Source organism: Gallus gallus, chromosome 1 (assembly GCF_016699485.2).
Source record: "Gallus gallus isolate bGalGal1 chromosome 1, bGalGal1.mat.broiler.GRCg7b, whole genome shotgun sequence".
Lineage (NCBI taxonomy): Eukaryota > Metazoa > Chordata > Aves > Galliformes > Phasianidae > Gallus > Gallus gallus.
The window spans coordinates 139204334-139228239 of NC_052532.1; the positions used below are offsets into that span (position 1 = coordinate 139204334).

At 51.4% G+C, this 23906-nt stretch overlaps 2 protein-coding genes, 1 long non-coding RNA gene and 1 other non-coding gene across 17 annotated transcripts in view; 2 read left to right on the forward strand and 2 right to left on the reverse strand.

Moving 5' to 3' along the window:
• CARS2 (cysteinyl-tRNA synthetase 2, mitochondrial (putative)) overlaps positions 1–12376 on the reverse strand; it is a 38849-nt gene extending 26473 nt beyond the window's left edge. The window contains exons 1-4 of one of the 9 annotated variants that reach the window (XM_046899439.1): positions 12253–12376; positions 6291–8316; positions 6159–6209; positions 1898–2015 (exon numbers count right to left, since the gene is read on the reverse strand). In XM_046899439.1, the coding sequence (XP_046755395.1) occupies positions 1898–2015; positions 6159–6209; positions 6291–6478 (357 nt within the window). In that variant the 5' untranslated portion in view covers positions 6479–8316; positions 12253–12376. Of the gene's footprint in view, positions 1–1897; positions 2016–6158; positions 6210–6290; positions 8469–12249 lie in introns of those variants that run through there. The other 8 variants (XM_046899429.1, XM_046899434.1, XM_046899423.1 and 5 more) reach the window with 8 other exon arrangements.
• MIR1736 (microRNA 1736) lies at positions 1476–1574 on the reverse strand. Its single transcript, NR_035234.1, has one exon. It is a non-coding gene; the product is annotated as a microRNA 1736 (primary transcript).
• LOC124417133 lies at positions 6735–9299 on the forward strand. The gene is made up of 2 exons (XR_006931147.1): positions 6735–7046; positions 7762–9299. It is a non-coding gene; the product is annotated as an uncharacterized LOC124417133 (long non-coding RNA).
• Positions 12377–12487: 111 nt separating the features above from the next.
• Positions 12488–17584, forward strand: ING1 (inhibitor of growth family member 1). Of its 6 annotated transcripts, none has more exons than XM_015277881.4 (2): positions 12488–12634; positions 15962–17584. In XM_015277881.4, the coding sequence occupies exons 1-2, from the start codon at positions 12493–12495 to the stop codon at positions 16663–16665; spliced, it is 846 nt and encodes a 281-aa protein (XP_015133367.1). In that variant the 5' UTR covers positions 12488–12492; the 3' UTR covers positions 16666–17584. The 6 variants fall into 6 exon arrangements, with proteins under 6 accessions (XP_015133367.1, XP_046755430.1, XP_046755434.1 ...); XM_046899474.1 differs by lacking the exon at positions 12488–12634 and adding an exon at positions 12927–13011; XM_046899478.1 differs by lacking the exon at positions 12488–12634 and adding an exon at positions 12927–13007.
• Positions 17585–23906: the final 6322 nt, after the last annotated feature.

Sequence of the window (23906 nt, forward strand, 5' to 3'; positions counted from 1 at the left end):
GGATGCCCCCTCCCTGGAAACACTCAAGGTCAGGCTGGATGGGGCTTTGAGCAATCTGGTGTAGTGGGAGGTGTCCCTGTCTATAGCAGGGGGTTGGAACTAGGTGATCTTAAAGGCCCCTTTCAACCCAAACCATTCTGTGATTCTATGAGAGCATCTCAAATCCAAGCTTTTACATCATCTCGGAGGAAAACCTAGTGAGGAGGAGCCAACAGGCTGCCACTCTCTCCAGCTTGCACATAATCAAATCAATAACACAATAAATCCAAATTTTTTACTAGAGGATCTTTAAGGGGTAGGCATCATATTTGAACAAGCTGGTCTAGGTGGGAGTTCTGGTAAAAGACAGACGAGATGCTCATCTAGCAATGGAAGGAGAAAGATGCTCAGCACCGAGGCAAAGCCATGCTTCTGCCTGCAGACCAGACAGAGGGCTCTTCCTGTGATGTGGTTCATCTCAACAAGCAACTCAGATGCTTCTTTGATCAAGAGAAAGACACTCACTGGGAGACAAGGAATATCTTGGATCTTTCCTATCCAGATGGGCATCCAATTTATCGCTTCCTCAAAGAACCACAGGGGGAAAGGAGCACTCTCCTCACAGAGCAGAAGCCCAACTTTCAGATTCTGTACAAATGAGTCCCACCAGAGGATGGACAACAAAGTCAGATACGTTGATACTGGTGTTGTAGTGTTTCAGGTACAGAGGTCCCCAACAAAATGTGCACAGAAGGGCAAGTATTTCAAAAAGACAAAACATGCCACACAGATTTCCTCATAGAGCCAAAAAATGGAATAACTGAACACATGCACCTCAAAATAAAATTCCCATAGGGTTCTGACAACAAAGAAAAAATGTAAAATACATGCAGGTAGATTTAAAACAGTTGTGGCTTTCTGTTGTTGTTAGAAAGTACCGGTGTTAAAAATAAAACCTGCAGGTGAAGTTTCTAAGGGAACAAACACATTTCTTAAAGAGAGCAGGGCTATTCTTTTCAATTCTTTTCATTCTTTTTCATTCCTTTCAATGCAGGACTGCAACAGTAATCATTTATGTAAGGATTAAATAAAAATGATACCTGTCAAATTATCTGGCTCAAGCATAACGCTTGCAACTGTAATTACAGTTCATTTCATTCACAATCCAGATTTCAAAAACCAATATAATGTTTATTTAAAAAAAGTTTATAAAGCAGAATACATTTGTGGCATTTTACAGTCCAAAAAACACTAAAAGAAGAAATTGGAATACTCATTCACAAGCTCAGCCGTTACAAAAGGTCTGATTAAAAACCAACTACGGACTACTTACAGCCATAAAACCTTTAATTAGGCCAATAACTCCGAGAGTTCAGTGAAAAGTTGGATTGTGTTGATTTATTTTTTTAATTTACAATTTTTGTATCGATCCTGCCACCAAGCCCCAGTCTCGTCAAGACTTACCCATACACTGTGGCAGCATTTAAGCAGGCCATGATCTCAGACAAGGTTGAGGACAGTTCCGAAGGTGCTGACTTTGCAGCTAGATGGTGCTCAGCACCTATCAGGAATTGCCCTCAACCTCATGTGTCATCATTTACACGCTGTCTTTAACAATCGGAGACACAGAAAACAGACAGAACTCTGATGGCTGAAAGTTTCAGTTCGTTTCAATTCTGGTAAAGGGGCATCGTGGCTTTTTACTTTCCATTGCCTTCCAGACAAGGCATGGGGCTATGAGAACTACTGCCTCGGGTGCAGACAGAGGGCTAGAAATCCCAAAATTTCTTATCTAAATTAAAAAAAAAAAAAAAAAACAGTACTAAAACAACAACTAAACAAACGTAGAACATTTCCCTATATAACTAGCAGTAGGACATACCAAACAATTGGGTCTAAGGCTGTGATATATACCTACCTCATTGGCTCTTCTTATGATCTTGTCATCTATGTCTGTAATCCCCATCACCATGATAACTTCAGTTTCAAAAAAACGAGTCAATATCCTTCGGATTATATCAAACCTAACATAGGAGCTGGAAAAAAAGAGAAAAAAGAGCTTTTAGAGATGCAGTAAATATGAATAAAACTCTGACAAAAAAATGCCTCAGAGCTCTAACAGCTGCACAGATACCCCAAATACCCAAAGACTTGCAAAAGAAGGTCTCAAGTACATAAAATGCTTTTCCAAAATTAGTTCCAATCTGCACAGAAGTCAAGTAAATTTCAGTTGAACTGCTCTACCCTCTTCTGGCATTAGTGACACATTACAGCAAATTTTCTCCTTTTTCTTGCATCTCTTTACGTAAACACCAGGGTGCTTTTGAAACTACCTCCTAGCCAAAAGACTATTCCAGAGAACACAACATGACAGAGATACACATATAAGCTGATCTTAAAATGAAAACCACCCTAGCCCGTATGTTAGCAGGTTCTCAAAGCCTGCAGCCCAGAACAACACGGAGAAACAAACAACTCACTTCAAGGTTGCTCACAGATGAGTGGTAGCTACAGATACAAGCACAGATACATTTCATTAACACGTCGCCACAGATCTTTTCTGACAGCAAAGAAGAGTTGCTGTGGGGGGTTATTTTGTTTTATTTAGACTCAAGAATAAATTTTCAGCATCATCCAGGCTCTACAGGACAACACTGAACATTCAGTGCGGACAGACAGATCCACACACAAGCAGTGCCTTCTGCTGTCACAGGATCTGCACTCTGAATTCTCAGAACACCCTTCAACTGGGTAAAGCCCAGCTTCTGTGCGAAATAACAAAAGGTGACTGCAGGATCTCAGCCCATCCTGCAAGACCGGGAATAACCTCAGCCTCCTCTGGCTTTGAAGAAGCCCGAGTGTACTGCACCTGCAGGATGGAGTAAAGGAAACCTCGAGACCTGCAGTGGGTCCAGAGGAGGGCGAAAAAGATGATCAGAGGGCTGCAGCACCTCTCCTACAAAGAGAGGTTGAAGGAGATGGGGTTGATCAGCATGGAGAAGAGAAGACTCCAGGAAGACTTCACTGCAGCCTTCCAGGAAAGGCCTACAGGAAAGATGGGTAGGGACCATCAGGGGGTGTAATGACAGGACAAGGAGTAGTGGCTTTAAACTAACAGAGAGTAGGTTTAGATTAGATATAAGGAAGAAACCCTCCAAGATTAGGGTTATGAGGCACCAGAACAGGCTACACAGAGAAGCTGTGGATGCCCCATCCCCAGAGGTGTTCAAGCCCTACAGTTGGATGGGGAGGTGTCCCTGCTCATGGCAGGGGATTGGAACTGGATTGTCTTTTAAGGTCCCTTCCAACCCAAGCCATTCTGTGATGACTCCAGCACATGCAGCATCTTAATGAAGAAAAATACGTACCTGATGTTGTTTGCACTGTGTCCGTATTAGAAAAAGGCCTTGTGGAACGTGGCACATGCTACCAAGGAGACAGCTGGTATTAATGAATACCAGCTCTCTGGGAGCAACATTCATCTCATGTCATGACACTATTCCAGAAGAATATTAAATTATTCTTTGGACCTCTTTCAAAGGGACAACAGCAGCACCAAAAAGCTTAAAATCAGATTTAACAGTGCTGCAGATTTAATTCCCAGAGCATATACAATTTCTGGGCTGTTCTCTCTCCTCTGAGCTTCTAACTTACTCAATGGAAGAAGCACTGCAATAGCCCAAGTAAATCTCAGAAAGCAGGCTCGTTACAACTTCAGCATCAAACTGCAAAGAAGAAAGTGGTTCAAATGAAGTGGGTGCTCCAGCAGCCCGGAAAGCTAGCTACGCCATGGGCTGCATCAAAAGAAGCATGATGAGCAGGTCGAGGGAGGTGATCCTGCATCTCTACTCCGCACTGGTGAGACCTCACCTGGAATACTGCATCCAGATGCGGAGTTCAGTACAGGACAGATGTGGACCTGTTGGAGTGCATGCAGAGGAAGGCCACAAAAATGATCCAAAGGATGCAACACTTTCCCTTGACTGGCTTGGCTTCGCTGACAGGCTGAGAAAGCTGGGACTGCTCAGCGTGGGGAAGAGAAAGCTCCAGGAAGACGTGATGGCGGCCTTTCAGTATCTAAAGGGAGGCTATAAGGAAGTAGGGGACAGACTCTTTAGTGGGGTCTGTTACGGCAGGACACAGGGAAACGGTTCCAAAATAAAAGATGGGATATAAGGCAGAAGATTTTTACAGTAAGGGTGGTGAGGCACAGGCACAGGTTGCCCAGAAATGTAGTGGATACCTACCTGGCCTTAAACACCTTCAGGGATGGGACACCCAGAATTTCTCTGGACAACCTGTTCCAGCACCTCACCACTCTCTCAGTGAAGAACTTCCTCCTGACATCTAATCTACATCTCTATGTCACTAATAACGATGTCAAAGAGTATCAGACCCAAGATGTACCCCTGGGGGACACTGCTCATTACCGGCCTCAACCTGGAAACAGAGCCATTGACCACAATCCCCTGGACTGCGACCTTCCAACCAATTCCTTATTCATCAAGTAGTCCACTCTTCAAATCAACTTCCAATTTAGAGATAAGGATGGGGGGGTTGGTGGGAGGACCTTGTTGACGGCCTTGCAGAAGTCCAGTTAGATGACATCAGTTGCCTTCTCTTTGAAGGATGGAAAAAATGGAATTCTTGTGGTAAGATCACATGCTGCAAAGGTGCAGCACAATGAGGGGCTTCTATAGGAAGGACACCATAGCAAGAGCCATTGCTCCACTTGACTTCATGTTTATTCCCAGTGTGTTTCCTGGCCTGCAGACTCCCAGCAGCAGCATTCCTCTCAGCTGTACCAACCAAAGTAATAGTCTTAGAGCTCTACAGACAGGCCTAGCAACTGGAAAAAAATAAAAAATATAATATAGAATCATAGTATATTCTGAGTTGTAAGGAACCAACAAGGACCATCGAGTCTGGCTTCACATAGGATCACCCAGCAATCAGACCACATGGCTGAGAGCAGTGTCCAAACACCCTTTGAACTCTGGCAGCTTGGAGTCATGCCCACTGCCCCGGGCAGCCCATTCCATGCCCACCGCCCTCTGGTGAAGAACGCTTTCCTAACCCCCAGCTGCTCCTCCCCTGACAGCTCTGTGCCATTCCCTCGGGCCCTGTCGCTATCACAGAGAGCTCAGGGGGCTCAGCACTGCCCCTCTGATAATAACAGCAGCAGCAATAATAATAGTAGTAAGAATAAAGTATGTTCTGCCATCCAGAACAAAGCAGCTGAGCAACAAAATGCCAAAACTGACATATACATAACCACAGACACTGGAAGGAACAATTAATGCCTTGCTCATTGAAGGGTTTACCTGATTAAAAAAGAGGATGATCTTCAGTGCAAGCATCTCATTCTACTAGAGGAAACAACACGTGAAGGCACTGAAGAGGCAGCAGCAGAATGGTAACACTGCTACTTATCTGCACGACACACTGCTCTGGGTGTGACATTCAGCCCTGGCTGTTCTTTCATACCTCAGTAACTGAAGCTTGAAAGCGTTAGTTTGGGCACAGTTTAAAAAGAGATGGGTACCAGAGCAAGCAGAGCATGCAGGGCTTCCTACTCTGCCTTTCGATCAGAGTAACACGGAGAACCACCGACCAAAACTAACACTCAAGAGATGCAGAATGATGCAAGACCAAAAGGTGCGGTCCTCTGACCTGCTAAGTGAGTAGGCTCCCCAGCGAGGTGGTTGAGTCACCATCCCTGGATGTGTTTGGAAACCGTTTGGATGTGGTGCTCAGGGACATGATGTAGCGGAGGGTTGTTAGTTAGGGTAGTATGGTTAGGCTGTGGTTGGCCTCGATGATCTTTAAGGTCTTTTCCAACCTGAGCAATTCTATGATTCTTTAAGTGCTGTGGTCATGAGCCACTACACCACTTGGTTCTAGCAAAGGGACATGCGGGCAGAGCACACACAGGTGGCATCAGGTAGCTGCTCCACGGCCCTGCTGTGCAAGCTCTCCTCCCTCAGGACAGTGAAACTCTGTTAAAGGAGCATCACACGCCCGAGCAGAGGAAAGGTAGTAGCAGAAGAGAGTAAGATGAAAGAACTAACAGCTGTCAGATCACGACTCGAAACGATCCACTGTGCTGAATTACGCGTCACACTGACAGAAAGGGAGGGTCTTCTCCACTACCCGCCCAGTATTCCCGCCGCACTCACCAGGCGTGCCCGAGGTGCGCGTGGTCGTACACGGTGGGCCCGCAGCTGTACCTGCCGAGAGAGCACACACGGCGCCCGTCACCCCGCGCCGGGCCGAGGGCGGCACCCCGCAGCCCCCGGGCGCCCCGTTACCAGGTGGCCACGCCGTCCTTGGCCAGCACCAGCGGCTCTTTGCTGCGGCTCCGGCTGTTGTAGGCCACCACGCCGCAGGCCCGGCCCGCCGGCGGCACCCACTCCCTCCGCGGCGCCGCCCCGCTCCGCCACCGCCGGGCCGCGCCTCCCCCGGCCCGGCCCCGCCGGACCGCCGCGCCGAGCAGCATGGCCGCGCCGCCGGCCCCGCCTCTCCGAGGGGAGGGGGCGAGAGGAGCCGGCAACAGCCCGCCGCCACAGCCGCGCCGCCTGTGCGAGGGGACAGCCGGCGAGCGGGGTAGCTACAGCCGCAGCGCAGGAAGAGGAGGGGCCCGCCGCGCCGCGCCGCGCCTCCCGGGGCGGTCCCGCTGCCGGCCTTCTTCGGTCGGAGCGCTGAGGGGAAGCGGGGGGAGGGGTGTAAGGGGTTGTACCGCCCAGATCCGCTCTGGAATTGCTGAACTGCGGAACTGGAGGGAATAAAAGTTCGATGTAACACGCGTGCGGTTGCCGTAAGCCTTTTTAAGCTACGACTTGTTTCCAAAAGTAACCGCGCAGGTACCGGGGAAACAAGGGAGAACTCCGCAAGCGTACGTCGTGTTTTCCCTGCCGCTCTCCAGCCCCAGAGCTGCTTCAGCTGCTGCCGCTTTCAGGAGTCCCGGCGGTCTACGCTGAACCTGGAAGCTGAACCCCGCCTGCTGCACCCAACGCTCCCGCGGGGCTGTGGGCCCGCCGGGATGGAGACCCTCCGCACTGGCTGTGGTGAGCCGCCTGCCTCACAAACGTCGTGCCCTCGAATCTGTCGGGAACAGGTTTCGTGGGTGTTCCTTGCGTTCAACAGCAGCATTCGGATCGCTGCTTTATCAAGGGAACGACGTGGAGCTGTCAGGGGTGGGGCAGCTGGGGGTTAGGGAAGGGGGCTGCACCAGAGGGCGGTGGGCACGGAACGGGCTGCCCAGGGGGCAGTGGAAATCAAGGGGTGTACGGGCACCTCTCTCACACGTGTGGACTGATTGCTGGGTGGCCCTGTGTGGAGCCACAGGGGTTGGAGTCGGTGATCCTTGTACATTCCTTACAACTCAGAGTATTCCATGATTTTTTTTATTACTATTATATTAATTTCTCTCTTCATACAGTCTGCCTATGCCTCACTTAGTTACAGACAGTATCAGATACAGAACCCTACCACTGACACATGGTTTCTCTTCTTAACATGCAGTTGCTTTCCGTAATACTTATCCCTGAACAGGAGATTTTCCTGTCTCCAATGGTTTCAGGAGGCCCCGTGCTTCTCATGTCCCGACCAGCTTAAAGGCAGGGCACAGCTGCCCAATACCTGTTCCTTCCGTATGCCGAATGGTACGAGATGCAGTCTCCCACCATACTGCTCAGAGTGCTGCGTTTATCTGAAGAATTAAACCACACTGCTTTAGAATTAGTGACCAAGGAGAAAGGCAGCATGTTTGTGTGTTCACAGGAGCACTTTGCTGGTATCTGTGGCCCTTCTAGAAACCCGGTGAGGAAACTGATCCTGAGAAGGTACGGAGAGGAAAAAGGCTGTGAAAACAAACTACAAACCATAGGGGAAGATGAGCTAAATCCACTGCAGTGGGCTGAGCTTGTTCTTAGAGCTCTGTAGTAAACTGCGGTCACCATGTCCTGAGAGCACGTATGAGCTCAGCCAGAGGCCACATTGGTGTCTGTCAGATGTTCCCAGCTGCTGAGGTACATCTCTGGAAGTCATGGTGGGATTCTGGAGCCCATGGAAGAAGCTCCACGTATGTATGTGAATTTTCTTCTGGCCAGGCCTTGCACTGCGCTATCACTGGTTGTAGTCAGAGTTTGTAGGGCACCCTTCGTGCAGTGCTGTTTAAGCTGACAAAGTGCAGCAAATGTGAATGGCAGCAGCCGGAAAACACACGTGAGGCAGGGAGACTAACAGTCCCAGGGCAAGCAAAGAGATGAGCAGCTGTATCCAGTGAAATACCCGTCTTCTTAAGCAGGGCTTAATCCTCGTTCTTCTATTACAATACTGTTTAAAGAACGAAAGGCCCAGGTTAGGTCAGTTCTTCCTATTTGATGATAGTCTGAACTGTGACTTGTCTGCTGGTCTTAATGCTTACAAAACTCAACCTTGCTCATCTTGTGTGTTAAACTTCTGTGGTTTTGTTTCCAAACCTTCAGCTGTAAGCAAAAATAATAGAGCTGTAACACTCCATTATAATCTCCGAGGTATGAATTCAGTCTCCCAAAAGAACGTACAAGCAAAGAAAAAGGAAACAACAGAAACCACCCATATTTAACTGTAGAAAAGAGAGATTAAGCTTTTAAATGGAGAAGAAACAGCAGTTCATCAGAAGGAATACTTCATCTGAGTTGTCTGTACCTATGAAGTATGATGACCAGTGATCAGAAGACACTGTTTTCTACAAATTAGGGGCACAGCTGTAGCAATTGCACAGTATTTCATACAATAACACTCAACTGAGGCAGAGAAAAGACGCAGAAGTCTTTATACAATATACAATATCTGCATTTATGGAACATGTTTGAAGGTTTGGGATTTTATGCTGCTTATATTAAGAATTCAGAATGTCATGCTTCTGATCTGGAGACATAATTACTGGAATATTCATGTTACATGAATCATATGTTATATACACAACATATGTTACATGGTAGCTGTATGAGCTGTTGATGTAGTTACGGGTTCCTTTGATTCTCATTGCAAAGAGTTCAGATATTTAGCAAGGTCACGGCTCCAATAAACTTTTGAAAGACTTAAAAATTGGGTTTCTAAGTAGGAAAAGCCTTTGTACGATCAGAGCGGAGGAGCTTGGGAGCAGGAGGAGGAGCACTACATGTGCCATCCTCCCACAAAGCACAGAAAATAGGAAGAACGCAAAAAGCCCACAACTCTCTTCCTTCTCTGACGCATGGCAGTCATTCCCCACGCTTGTGCTTGCTCTGCCACTGTAAGGAGTGTGCCTCTAATAAAGAAGAACTGAAACTCCACTCAAAGTCTCCCATCTCATTTTCCTACTGCAGTTCAGAGGAAAAAAGGCCAACATAAAACTTAGAGAAGGAACTGTGAAAGGAGATGCTAAACGCTCTCAGATGAACTCAGCCCTACCCTTGCTGTAAGAGTGGTGCAAAGCCCAGCAGTGCTTTTACTGTCACTCTTCTGGCCCACACCAAAGAGCAAATGGAGGAAGACTGAGCAAAGAGCACCCCTACAGCAGGTGACAGTTCTCCATCCTCTGTGCATCCACACCCATCTGCCTTTGAGCACATCGCTGAAGCCTGGCAGACCACAGCTACACTTGGAAGTTACACCTCCCTATAACAAGGGATAGAATTTCTTGTTTAGCAAATGAACGGGTACATTTTTGAGCCGATTTCTTATTTGCATGGCAAAAGTGCATAGCTAATGGTGGTGACTGTGTCGAAAAACAGCGATTTGTAGCTGAGTATTTGCTCTATCAAGTAGTGTTATTGTGCTCTTTGCATCTGTTGTAGTTTCTGTGGAAATAAGTAGGAGACATTATTTTCAGAGCTACCTCTGTATACTCCTGTGTGTCTAGGATGGCTGTGGCCTTTCTTTTAAGAATGGCCCTCCTTGGTTCCTACCACGTTACGACTATTGGCTTCGGTTCTTACGCTACCAGGGGTCTGTTAACCACCTTTAATCGCCGACAGCAGCTCAGCTTCTTCAAGGCAAGAGCGAAGGAGGCTGCGACTGCCCAGGTGGAGCCTGCGATTCAGCTGTGGTGTCTGCAGGCTGCTGCCACCACTGCACAACTCAGTGCCGCTGTAACTCAGAACACGCGGGTCCTGGAACGCCGGCTTGGAGCGCTGCCTGGATGCTGTAGTACTCATAGTAACTTACGTAAGAGCTCGGTGAGCAACGTCTGCTTCAGCAAGCACAGCAATTCACAGAAACACAAAACCAGGGGAAGGACAGAGAACTTAAACGTATCTTCAGGAAGCGAGAAGCCGCCCCGTGAAATAATAGAATCATAGCGCTCTTGGGTTGGGAGGGACCTTAAGGCCATCCAGCCCCAACCTCTGCCGGGGCAGGGCTGCCACCAGGAAGGGGGGCGCGGGCCGCGCTCCTCACAGCCACCTCAGAAACACAATCCTTGGGCACCACGCCGACGGCAGCCGCGGAACTGCCGGGCCGGCAGGGAGGCCCTTCCCGTGCCCCATACGGCAGTCAGCAGAACGGCAGCGCCCAACGCACAACCGCACCGGCAGGTCCGGGCTTAGAAACCATGAGTCAGTGCCCTCAATTAGGGGATTGCCGGTGACGTTTTAAGAAAATAAGACGGCGAGCGTTTTGTTTTGCTTCGCGAGAGCAGGGCTCGTTTTTTCCAGACCCTCCTCCGCCTCTCCGAATACAAACCGGAGATCTTCGGGCGACCGCGGACGCGCCGCCAGAGGAAATTCCAGGTAAACACGAGCACATTCCCCCCCCCGAGAGCCGAGACGCAGCCGCCTCCCATCCCTTCGCAGCCCTCCTCCCGGCAGCGAGGCCGTCGTCCTGGCAACGGGCCGTGACCACTGAAATAAAAAGGAGATTAAAGCGCTTCGCAGCGGCGGTGACGTCTTCCCGCGGCACGCGCAGTGAGAGGGGCCCGCCGCGTTGCGTACTCGGCGAACAGCAAAGCGCACGGCCCCGCGCCGCTGCATTTCACAGGGCGGGAGCGCTGAGGAGCAGCCCCCGCGCCTCCGAGCACCACCCCGAAGGGGCGGGGCCGGCCGCTCGCCGCCACCCGCGGCTCCTCCGTCTGCCTCGGTCGGGGAGGGCGGGGGCGCGTCGGCCCGGAGAGCTCTTCGCTGCCGGCTCTTTCCGCCGCCTCAGCCCGTTAGGGCTGCGCAACGGGCCGGACGCGGCAGCTGTACGCCAGCGCCTCGCTCCCACGGAGGAGCAGAAAACCGCTGCCTCTTACTGACGGACGCGCCGCTGAGCCTGCCGGGAAACATAGTCCTGCCCTGCCCCGCCAGAACGCGGATCCATTTTCTGCTAGCGCGGCGAGCGTCGCGCACGCGCAATCGCCCCCTTCCCTTTTCTTCCCCCCTTCTCTCTTCCACACCTCTCGGCGCGTGTTCCCGCCCCTCCGGTATCCCGGGCGGCGTTGTCACCGCTGCGCCCTCCCTCCCGCTCGGCGCCGATTGGCCGAGCCGCCGCGGGGCGGGCCACGAGGGAGCAGGCGATTGGCCGGCGCGGCCGCGGGGATGATCGATGCGCCCGCCCGCTGAGAGGCGGGAGGCCGCGCTGCCCTCCGCCGGGCCCGGCCCTGCCCCCGGAGCGGGGCGGCGGCGCCGCGTGGTTCTCGGCGCCCCCGCGGCGAGCCGCCGGAGCCGCTCCTCGGCCCGCCCTCGCTGCCCGTGTCCCAAAGCACCCCGCTCCCCTCCGGCCCCGCGTCCCCTCAGCGCGCCCCGGCGGGGCCGCTCTCCTCCGGGCACGACTTCTCCGGAGCCTCCGCCTCCCTCTCCCCGCGCCCACGGCGCCTTCCCCCCCCAAACGTGAGTAAGGGGCGGAGAAGGAGGAGGGACGAGGAACGCGGGGCGGTGCCGGGCCCCGCCGCGGTTCCGGGGGGGGGGGGAGGGGAGCGTGCGCGCGCGGTGTGTGCCCGCGTCCGTGTGTCCGTCCGTCCGTGTGTGTACACAGCGCGGGGAGGGCCGCGCATGCGCCGTGCGTGGCGGGGCTGAGTGTTTCCCAAGTGTTTGAAACTGGGATTCGGCTCCTCCACGTTGGATCGAGCGCGGCGTGCGGCGGCGGGGAGGCTGCGCTCGGGCGGCGGAGCGGGGGGCCGGGCCGGGCCGGCTCTGACAGCGCCCGGCGGGGCTCATTCTGCTGGCGGCGTGTTTCGGAGGGGCTGGCCCGAGCCCCCTCCCTCCTCCCCCCCCCCCGCCCCCCCCCCCTCTCTCCGCACGCACAAATCCCGCTGATTGTTCCTACCACCTCCTCCGTGAGTTCCCCACCGCGACAGCCATTCAGTCAGCTGCTCGGGCTGTAGGGGCCGGCGGGGGCTGCGCGCTCGGCTGTGCCTGGCAGCGGGCTCCCATGTAGCTGCCGGGGGAACGGGGCACGGACAGCGGCGGAGAGAGGCGTGGGGAAGGAGGAGGAGGAGGAGGGTTTTTTTTCTCCCCCCCCACCCCCCCCCCCTTTTTTTTTTTTTTTTCCCTCTCTCCTCTTTGCCGGATGAAAATGTTGAGTCCTGCAAACGGAGAGCAGCTGCACCTCGTGAACTACGTGGAGGATTATCTGGACTCCATCGAGTCTCTGCCCTTCGATCTGCAGAGAAATGTCTCCTTGATGAGGGAAATCGACGCCAAATACCAAGGTAAGCGCTCGCCCTGCGTGCGTGTGTGCGGTGCGGGGCTGGGGGAGGGTGTCTCTGCCTTTCTTCTCCCCGCAGCCGGGGCTCGGCTGTGCGTGCCCCCCGCGCCGCGGGGATGGCAGCCGTGTGCCGGGGGGCCGAGCCGCAGCGCTGCCTCTTGTCACGGGGCGGAACAAAAGGTCCCCGGCTCCTCGTACGGAGCGAGGACTCCGCTTCGCCGTGCGAATCGCCGGCCGAGAAGGCGGGGGCAGGGAGCGGGGCGTGCGGGGCACAAAGGGGGGCCCTCGGCCGCCGCGGGGTGTCGGGGGGAGGCTTCGGGGGTACGGAGGAAAGTGCCGCGCGGACGGCGAGGGAGAGATTACAGCACAACATAGAGGAATGTACAGTATTCATGATGGCTGGAGTAGGGGAGAGAGGCGGCTCGTGGGGGGGCGGGCGGGCGGGAGCGGAGGGGGTTAGGCAGAGCGGGGGGCAGGGTGTGCTTTCTTCGCTGCGCCCGGTGAGGCGGCCCCGCTGAGCGGGGCGGGGGGGCTGGGGCCGGCGGGTGCGTGGTGTGTGCCTGTGTGTGTGTGTGTGTGTACGGGGGGGGGGTGGTGGCCGCGGGGCGGCCGCCTCACGGATGTGCCCAGCTCCGGGGTACCCCTCTCCTTCCCTCGGGGCACGCTGTGCCCCTGCCCCACGGGCGGAGGGAGGGCAGGGCCGGGCTGGGGGTAGCTTTGTCACTCGCTCGCCGGTGTCCGCTCGGAAGGGGAAGGGGGAGGGGAAGCCGTACCCGGCAGCGCTGACAGCCGGGGCGCGGGGTGGGGAGCGCCCCGCTCCCTCAGCCACCAGTGCCCCCCTGCCCGCGGCTCCCGGGGCGGCGGGGAGCGAGCCCTGCGGTGCTCGGCGGGCACGTCGCCAGGCGGCCCCTCGGGAGGGAAAGGGACGGGGAAAACTTCCGCGGGGGCTGGGCAGCGGGTGGGGAGACGGCAGCGGCGGGGCAGGGCGGTCGGCGCGGTTGTGTCGCGCTCCGGAACCGTACGACCAACGGGTGCCTCCGCGCTGTGGTGGGGATTTGGCGTCGGCGTGGCTTTTATAACTACCCCTCGTTAGCATAGCGCCGCTCGCCCCGCCCCCAGACGTGCTGATAGGTGGGCGTCTTCTCCACGGGCTGTCCGCGGCCCGCCTCCTCTCGCTGATTGGGCCGCAGGGCGGGTCGTCCCGCCTTCCGCCCCGCCCCCGTGTGACGTTTCGAGAAGCAACTTTTCTGTGGCGTTGATTTGAATATCTCGACCTGCCCCGGCCTCTGGGCTCCGATTGGCTGCAGCGCCAGCAGCGGGCAGGCCAACCTTGGGCGTCCGGAGGCCGGCGGCGTCGCGGGAGGGGGGGGAAGCGGCTGGACCCGCCTCCTCCCGCTCGTGAGTGGCGCGGCGGCACTGGGGGGACGGGCGCGAATGAGCTCCGCGCGCTGTGATTGGCTCTGCGCTTTTTTACTCTTTGGTTCTTCCGGCTTCCGATTGGGCGCGGGGCGCCAGCAGGGGCGGGCTTTCCTCGTCGCCCACTCTGATAGGCGGAAGGGCGGGAGGGCCGCCTCCGCTCCTCTCCGGGCCCCTCCTCCCCCGCTTCCTCTGCTCCGGCTGTTGCGCTGCGAACCGGGGAACCGCCGCCGGTTTCCTGCCGGAGAACAATAGCTGCTCCGTCACTTCCGGGGCGTGGCCGGCACTGCCGTGCGTCCCGGAGTGCCGCTGCGGCGCCGGCGCTGGGAACGGACCGCTGGAGAGCTGCAGCAGCCGGGAATTATTGCCGCTGGGTTCTCCCGCTGGCCGAGTGCTGCGCGTCCCGACTTGTTGAGCTCGGGAGGGGCGGAGCGTCGGCTGGAGTAGTAAGGGCTGAGCTCCTTGTTTAAGGGGGCTGGTAACTGTGTGAGACGCCGACGTTTGGTCACGCGGGTGACGGTGCGGTACCCGCTGACGGCCGGGCAGAGGCTGCGGCCGTGTAAAGCTCGCGTGTGCCTCCCGTGTCTTCACTGCGTCTTCGGTACGGATGTGTTCACGTACCCAGGGATGGTAAAACCCAGCACAGAAACGGGCGGTGTGGAGTTCTCTTGTGGAAAACAAACACCGAAACACCGCCCCCAACAACAGCAAAGCACTTGAGAAAGTAATTCCGTGCCCCTTTAGCAAAGGCGTTTGCGTGTACGTTGCTGATCTGTTGCTCATCTAAGCCAGAATGGTCTCACCTGGACAAAGGAAAGCTGGGAGCAGAACGGCGACAGAGGTGTTTGTGAAGCAAAACCCTCGTGGGTTAGGATGGCTGAGGGTGTGTAAGTGCCATAGCAAACCTCTCAAGCACGTTTATAGGCATACCCTAGAAATCGTCACACTCACTTCCTAACTTGAGCTCTTCTTCACTAAAGAAGTGAAGAAGACTACACCCCGGATTACACGGGGATGAAACAACGTAGACTTCTTGGTTATTGCAGTTGCTGTGTCGTCATCAGGATTTAATTGGCCTCATATGCTCGGCAGTAGCAGAGCAGCATCGGATGGCACTTGGCTGTAACTGAATACCTCGCTCTGTGCGTTTGGAGTTCTTCTGCATCAGTGAGATGGCGATTATTAAGTAACTCGCTGAGTTGTGCACTGGTTTATGCTTTCTCTCTCTCCGGCTCTCAGTCACTCACTACGTGTATCTGTGTCGTTATACAGAAAACGCCCTAGAAAGTATTCTGTTACTGCCCCCTTCAATCCGGCAGTTGATGTCAGAACTTTTGGTGGTGTACTTTCTGTCATCCTTATTATTTGTTTAAATTATTGATGAGTTTGAAGGGAAGAATTGTGGAAACGCGTGAGATTGTTTCATCTTTTTTTTGTTTTTTTTTCCTTAAATCGGCACTTGCGTTCTCTTCCCAAGGGACATACTGGACAAAAGCAGTCCAGTGGAGTCACGGCTTCAAGCTGCGCCAGGGGAGGTTCAGGCTGGACATTAGGAAGTACTACTTCTCTGAAAGGGCGGTCAGGCACTGGAATGGGCTGCCCAGAGAGGTGGTGGAGTCGCCGACCCTGGAGGTGTTCAAGGAACACTTGGATGTTGTGTTGAGGGACATGGTTTAGCGAGACCTATTGGTGATGAGTAGATGGTTGGACCGGGTGATCCTGTGGGTCTTTTCCAACCTTGGTGATTCTATGATTCTATGTGTCACTGGGCAGATTTCAGCTTCAGGGAATTCATCTTTGGTCAGCTTTGTGCGTTACAAAAAGGTGTTGCTGCATGGGAGGAGAAATACGAGAAGGCTTTGTTTCGTCATACTCCTTATCTGAGATTCTTACTGGTTTTATTTCTTCTTTGCAGAGATTCTGAAGGACCTGGATGACTACTATGAAAAATTTAAACGAGAGAACGATGCCGTGCAGAAGAGAAGAATGCTGCACTGCATACAGAGGGCATTGATTCGGAGTCAAGAGCTGGGAGATGAGAAGATCCAAATCGTCAGTCAAATGGTGGAGCTGGTCGAGAACAGATCCAGGCAAGTGGACAGCCATGTGGAACTGTTTGAGACTTGCCAAGAGACTAACGACACCACTGGAAACAGCGGGAAAGCCAGCCAGGATAAGTCAAAGAATGAGACAATCGCTCAATCTGAGAAGCCCAACAATAAGAGGTCGAGGCGGCAAAGAAATAACGAGAATCGAGAAAATGCTTCGAATAATCATGACCACGATGACATCACTTCAGGAACTCCAAAGGAGAAGAAGGCAAAAACGTCCAAGAAGAAGAAACGATCCAAGGCTAAAGCAGAGCGGGAAGCTTCTCCCCCAGACCTTCCCATCGATCCTAACGAGCCGACATACTGCTTATGCAACCAAGTCTCTTACGGAGAAATGATAGGATGCGATAACGATGAGTGCCCCATCGAGTGGTTTCACTTTTCGTGCGTGGGACTCAATCACAAACCGAAGGGCAAATGGTACTGCCCCAAATGTAGAGGAGAAAATGAGAAAACTATGGACAAGGCGTTGGAGAAGTCCAAAAAAGAAAGGGCCTACAACAGGTAGTTTCTAGACTTTTTGTGGAAAAGAGAAAGAAAACCACCAAACCAGTGTATTTATTGTCAGTGTCACCTTTGTTGAGGTGAAAGGATTGTAAAATGTATATTTTTAAAGGAAGTTTAAAACTGAACCATTCCTGTTACAGGGACGGCAATAAGAGCAGTTTTGTTTCTCATTTGGTAAGCTGTAACAAGAATATGGTCTGTGGACCAATGTATTCCAAAAGTAAAGTTCTAAGAGTTCAAACTAAATATCCAGGTGGGTCTTAAAAGATGAATTAATCGCTTTTTGTTTTCCTCCCGGTGCTCGCAGCACACCAACCATTAAAACGTTGCCGAGAGATATTTCTGACATGTCATTTCTTTTTCCTTCTGGAAGAACGTTACCTATGTTGGAGCAGAACTGTTCAAACAGTTCGGCCCTCTGGTCGGATCTGAGTAAAGCTGCAATCTGTCACACGTGTCGCTCCTTTCAGTGATGAGCGGTGCGAGGTCAAACTGAAGGAAGGTACAATTTGGCTCCTGCTACAAAGTGCCAGCGGAACGCTTCCACAGCAAACGTTTTCATAGGCTTAGGGGATCCTTTCAAAGCAAAGCCAATAGTTACATTTTACACGGCAAATATTTTATATTCTGGCCGAGTACCACGAGAACAATTTTAAACTGATTGAATACGTTTTATATTTAACCAGGAAGTGGTTTAGTAATGACTTAACATAAATGAAGCTTTATACCGTCACCAATAGTAGTGTAGCAATCCTTAATTTGTTTAAGTTGTATAAATGTACATTTTTAAGTGGAATTGCACTTAATGTATTATACTTGGAAATGCAGCCAAATGCCATTGTGTAACCAATGCGCATTTCCTGCTGTATGTATGAAAACTGTACAGCTGTGATATGAAGAAATAAATGAAACAACTTTGACAGTTTGCTTCTTAGCAATCCTGTTTAACGATCATCCAGAGAGTTTATTTAAATAATAAAAAAAAAAAAAGCCATAATTTGTCTTTAACCTTAGCAGCTCCAGCAGGCTGCTGCTAGGAGACCTGAAACTGTTGTAGTGGTAACCAAATTACAGTTCTGATAATCAATCTTTACACACTAACAGGAGCGTAGGAGAGTCAAAGCAGTACTTAACCTTCTGCCCAGCTACTCCTTCTTTGTGCTTGCAGTCTCTCCCAGACCCGGCCGTTAAGCTGAAAATCAATTGCACAGAGCTGGCCGTGCTTGGTTGTTTTCATGCCTTTACCCGGTGGATGTAAATGATGCCACGCTTTGCGTTATTGGCAGAAAGTTCTTTTGCATTGCAGCGTTTTCAAAGTGGCGTTGCAGCTGCGCCACGGAAGGTGTTTGTATTTTTCACGGTCGCCTCCTGTGAAAATCCATCGGCTGTAATAAATCCCACATCTGCTGTGGGATGGGTACCCAGATCCGTGCCGCAGCTTTGCGGTGGAGCTGTCACGCCGTTTCCTCCGTGCACGATCTCGGCTCTTCGTCCCCCTGCGGGCCTTGGCTGTAAGTGCAGAAGGAGCCGGCGGTGGAAAGGCACCGGCAGCAAAACGCGGACGGAGAGGCTGCGACATCCACCGGGTCGGAGTGGAGCTGTGTAAGAGTAGGAGAGGCTGGGGTTGGGATTTTGGAAAACAATCCATAATTGTTTTGCTTCGTGGATGCTGAAACCATAATGCTTTTTATTTTTCCTTTATGTATTCGAGCTGAGCTTCCTCTTGGAAGCGGGAGAAACACTTTTGGATGCAGGCAGACATAAAGCATTTGATGAAGCTGAGTGTTTTCTGAACGTGTTCAGAATAGACACCCCCCGTTCACCTCGCATGGATGCTCCCCACGAGGCAGGCAGACTGGAAATGATGAGCAGAAGTCATGTTGTACTTCTCACTAGGCACGCTAGGGGTGTGTGCACACATACATGGTTCAGGTGGCTACAGGTTCTCAGACCCGGTCACCTTTGCCTCGGTCAAACGACCACTCAGCCCACCTCCTGCTCCCAATGCACTTTAGGATTGCTATTATCTGCTGATAACCTTCTCCTTTTCCATCTCCACGACTGACCCTATTAAAGGCTGCATTCGTATCCTGGTAGCCAACAGCACCCGCGCTGTACCACTTGGAGGTCTGGTTTCAATCTGTGAGTACTGTAGTTCAATTCAGGGGCTGCTCTTGGTGACCATTTCTCACTGTGACTGCCAGCAAAAGGCTCGAATGGGAGGGACGCTCGCTTCTAGGAACTGAGCTGAGGCTTCTGACTCAACTGCCAGTATTACAGCATTAATTTCTAATATATACAATTCAGCAGCTGTTTGTTGAAGGGGAAGGCGTAGCAATAGGAATACTAAACTTCTTGCTGAAAGCATTCAGGCAGCTGTACCCACTGCTGATCCGGATAGGTGTCCCAGGGAAGCCCAGATAGTGTTACTGAGCGCTTGAGCTGGCGATAAAGCCCTTCTGACTAATGAAGACCACAGCTTCAACACTTCGGCAGAGGGAGCTGGCAGCAGACCTCGCACTTGAGTCATCCCCAGCTTGGAGCAGCAGATTTGTTCTGCGGGAGGGCTGGTGCTGAAGGCACAGCTGGAAGGTGAAGGCAGGCAGCGAGAGTGCACTTCATGCACAGTGCCAGCTGCAGAATGCTCCTAGCGGGACAGATAGAGGCTCCATCAGGCTGAAACATGAGGCAGAGCAACGCGTCACTTCCAACCATTCTGTCACCCGAAAGCCTCCCATTTAAGCACAACTACCATCTCCATTAAGCAGCACCAACCCTGGCCATGAGTATCATTAGGTTTAAATAGGTTTCTTACTAGTTGAGCACAGCTGCTTATTAACTGTGTCCTCGTACAGAATAAATACAATTGAATTGGACCGTTCCACTGGTCTTACTTTTCATAGAGTATTTTTTACTTAATCATTCAAAATTGTAATAGGTATGCAAAATATTGTAGACGGTGTGTGATGTGAAGAAGTTCACAGTAGCAGGAGTGTTTCAAAGCAAACGTGAACATTACTGGGATCCATTCTGTTGCTTGAGTTAGAAACATAGAATCACAGAATGGCCTGGGTTGAGAAGGACCTCAAAGATCATCGAGTTCCAACCCCCCCTGCTGTGTGCATGGTCGCCAACCACCAGACCAGGCCGCCCAGAGCCACATCCAGCCTGGCTTTGAATGCCTCTAGGGATGGGGCATCCACTTACCTGCTTCGTAGCCAATTCAGTCTCTAGACATAATGCTCCTTGTGCTGGCCACAGTCCAAAAGAGGTAAGAATTTCCTGCATTCAGTGCAACATCAAAACTAAGTGAGGTCCTAACACTACACGTGGCTCCTTATTTTATTTCCCCAGGTATTACTGAAGTCCCAGATCTAGCAAGCAAAAGGAATGGTACAGTAGAGATGAAGCATCTCTATGAAGTGCTGAGAGGCAGGACTGAGGTTTTCTCAGCTCAGAGTGGCTAGGTTACTTCTCCTGGTCAACATTCATTGGTGGTGGTAGTCAAAAAGAGCTGACGTACCCATTGGAACCAGAGGAGCTGGGTTGGTGGCCAGAGCAAGAGGGCTTCTGCTTGTTGGTGGGTGTCACATTGCTCCTTCAGTCCATGACCATGGTCACCCTGTAGGCAGCTTTGCAGGACCTTACTGAAGCTCTGCTGGAAGAGATGTTGCTTTTAATTTTCAACAGCTGACTTTAATAATCCAGCCATCATACGCTGCCATCAGCTGAGGCTGAAGGCTTGCCGGTGACCCATGGAGCTGCAGGAGATGCAGACACCACTGGCTTCATGCTGGTGAGATGTCCGTGCTCCGCAGGGGCTCCAGATGAGCTGGGCCTGAACCTCCGCTCCTCATTTCTGCTTTGGGAAAGAGATTGTGATACAAAGACAGCTACATTTGGCTGGCAGGGCCCAAAGAGATAATGCACCTAGGGTTGCTAACTCAGCATACATAAACACACGTACATGCTTAAAAAAATGGTTTTGGAGATAAGGATGAGAAACTCAAGTGAACTGTGCATAAGTGATCTACCTGCGTATGGGAAGGAATGTTCTGCTGTGTTAATTATCAGATATACATCAGGGGACTTCTCCTTCTGCCGGCCTCCTCTCTCCTTGAGATTTGCATGGTCTCGTCTGAAATAAAATGCTCCGTTCTCATAATAACTTCCTCAGTCTTATAAGTCCGGGAGCAGACAATTTATGGAGAGCCGTATCAGTGAAAGATGAGCTGTTAGATGCGTGTTCCACATGGTGATTTCACTCAACAACTAAAAGATTATGAGTTACTCGTTCAGAAGGGTCCCCTGAGTTCTAATGCTTTGGTCTGTAGGTGCCCCCTGAGGAAGCAGACGCTGGAAGGAAATGAATGCAGCACACCTTGAACCTTAATCAGTTCTAATCTGTGGTCACAATTACTTAAAAACTTTGATCACAGTGATACCAGTTTTGGCATATTGTCACCACAGGACAGAGGTATGATTGCTTGGATGCACTGATTTCCACGCTCTATCAGGATCTGATTTATTTTGTAATTTGTTCCAGCTTTTTATCTTCTGAACCTCTTTTGCTTGGACTGGAGGCGGCTTCAAGAAGGCAAAAGCAGTATATTTTAAATTGGAGTTACTGATACCACTCTCAGTCTTTGTCATACATACACAAACACGTGTATATATCTCGGGATATAGAAGATGTCACAAGAACTCTGTTGCGCTGAGCCCTTGGAATCAACACAGATAAACCTTTACCACGGGAAGAAGGGGCCTTGTGAGGAGTGGAAGTTGGAGCGCAACAGCAAAGTAAACAGCTGGATTTCTGTGTTAGGAGTAATCCTTTCTGGGCCATAAAATATTTAGAGTTAGAGCTAAACAGGTTCAAAAGAAACAGAACGTCACATTTCGTGAAGAGATAAATACAAAGTACGTGACACTTTTGCACTTCTGCTGGTTTCGATAAAAGGTTTGGAGGCCATTATCTGCAGAGACAGCAGCAGCGTCCTGCAAAGCCAGAACTATGCCGTGCCATGCACGCTACAGGTGGGTTGCCAAGGTGTCATATCATCTACAGATTGTATTTAACAGGACGTGTTGCTGACGACGCGATACCATCCATGTCTGCAGAGGTGTCCAGGGAAGCTGTAGAACCTTGTCTTCATAAGCCGGAGGCAAGGCAGGGATACGTTCACTGTGTCAGAGAAGAAGCAGATGAAATTACATTCGACTTCGACCCACTGTGAAACCAAAGCTATGTGAGTTTCTCCAAAAAAAAAAAAACCAACCCATGAATATTAATTTCCATGAGAAAAACTGTAGTATTTTTTTCACACTGAGGATTGAAATATTCTATACTTATTTTCAAGAGAAGGCAATGACAGTAACTACAGGGTCACTTTTTCTTGACCACTGTTGCTGGAACCTGGAGAGGTTTTAGGGAACGAGTCTTGGGTTTTGCTACAGGTGCAAAGAACTGGGATTCCCAGCAGCCAGCCATCTGAAGGGAATTGCCCTTCGTGGGGATATAGGCAGTTATCATCCTGCCCCTCAAATTTTAGGTGAACTGGGATGATCAAGAAGGTGACTCTAGGACAGAGGTGTAAGGACTGCACATAGACTATGCCAGGTATGCAGATGACTGCTTGTATGTAGCACGGTTTGGAAAAGCTTGTAACGTACAATAATATAGTTTTAAAAATCCAATAAGACAATCTGGGGAACTGCATGTGGGTCAGCCACAATTTACTGCCTTGGAAAATCATGGAGCAAGTTCCTCCAGCACACAAAGGACGTGGAGCTGTTGGGGCAGGGACAGAGGAGAGCCATGAAGATGATCATACGGCTGGAGGACCTCTCCTAGGAAGACAGGCTGAGAGAAGTGGGGTTCTGTAGCCATGAGAAGAGGAGGCTTCAGGGAGACTTTATAGAGGTTTTCTGGTGCATAACAGGGACCCATAGGTAAGGTGGGGAGGGACCATACCAGAGCGTGTAGTGAGGTGACAAGGGGTGCCCAAGTACTTATGGCCTCGCCTCCAGCTTCCTCCATCTGCCTTTACACAGAAGCTCCACAGCTTCGCTGCAATTAATGCTCATCTGAAGACTTATTTACCTCATTCATATTCTTGGGGATGTTGCTAAACTAAAATAAATTTTGTGGATTCCCTGGATAATATACAGCTTTAGTGACACTGCCTGAAGCTTTTATTGGCAGCTGTTATCTCCGACTACAGGTAGTTTTTTTTTGCCTGACTTCTTCCCACCAGCTTAGTTACATGAGAGGCTATTGCCAAAGCAGTAACTCTCTCCTCTACCTGCTTATGGCTTTGTTCCTTCATCCAGATGGAGAAAGAAATCCACTGCCTGAAAGTTTGTTCAAAGCTGGGTGCCTGGCCTGAAGGCACTGCTGGTAAAATCCCCCTGGCTGAGCTGCGCGGAATTCATGACCTGAGCGACTTCTCCCAGCATTATCTGTAATCAGTAGCTTTTTTTCCCCAATCCCCTGCTTTCTGTGGTAGCAGCAATGGGCAGACGTTTGGTGTTTGAGCCCAGACACCCCAGGTGCCCGTGGCTGTAAAGTGAATACTAATTGCCACTTGGTGCTGTTGAAGTAGCCTGATTCTCACTTCCACTGAGGTTGTCTTCACATCTCTACAGAGATGTGTCAACAGTCGGTTATAAAAATGTACAATCCACTCAAGACAGCCCTTTTTAACACTCTTCTCAGTTTCTGTACAGCAGGATGATGTAGAGAAGAACTGTGTCAGGAGACCTCCATCCCCAAGGTCACAGGATGGTACGTGCACAGCCACAGCTCTTGGAGCTACCAGTGACCAAGCAGCACAGGTCTAATGCTCTGGGCTGTCTCTCTGTTGCCAGGGTGGCTCCAAGTTGCTGGAGATTGCCAACAACTGTGCCACAGCCACCAGGGCCTTAGCTGTGCCTGATCACCAGGTCTATCTTGTACCTCCTCTCTCTGGTTTGCTCTTAAGTTTGCTGTGCTCATGGTACGTACACCTACCATGCTTTAAAATCCTGGGCTCTGGGTGTTTATGTTGTCTTTGGATACTGGATACAGAGAGACATTCCAATTCCTCAGTTGCCTTGCTGTGGTGTGCCAACTTCACTTTCCAGCAGACCCTTTCAGGGAAGGAGGGGCTGAATCCAAGGGCCAGATATGCGCTGCTGTGCCCAGAGAGACTGCAAAGCCAAACAGGGATTGTCCTGTTCCTAGGTCAAAGGAGGAACCAA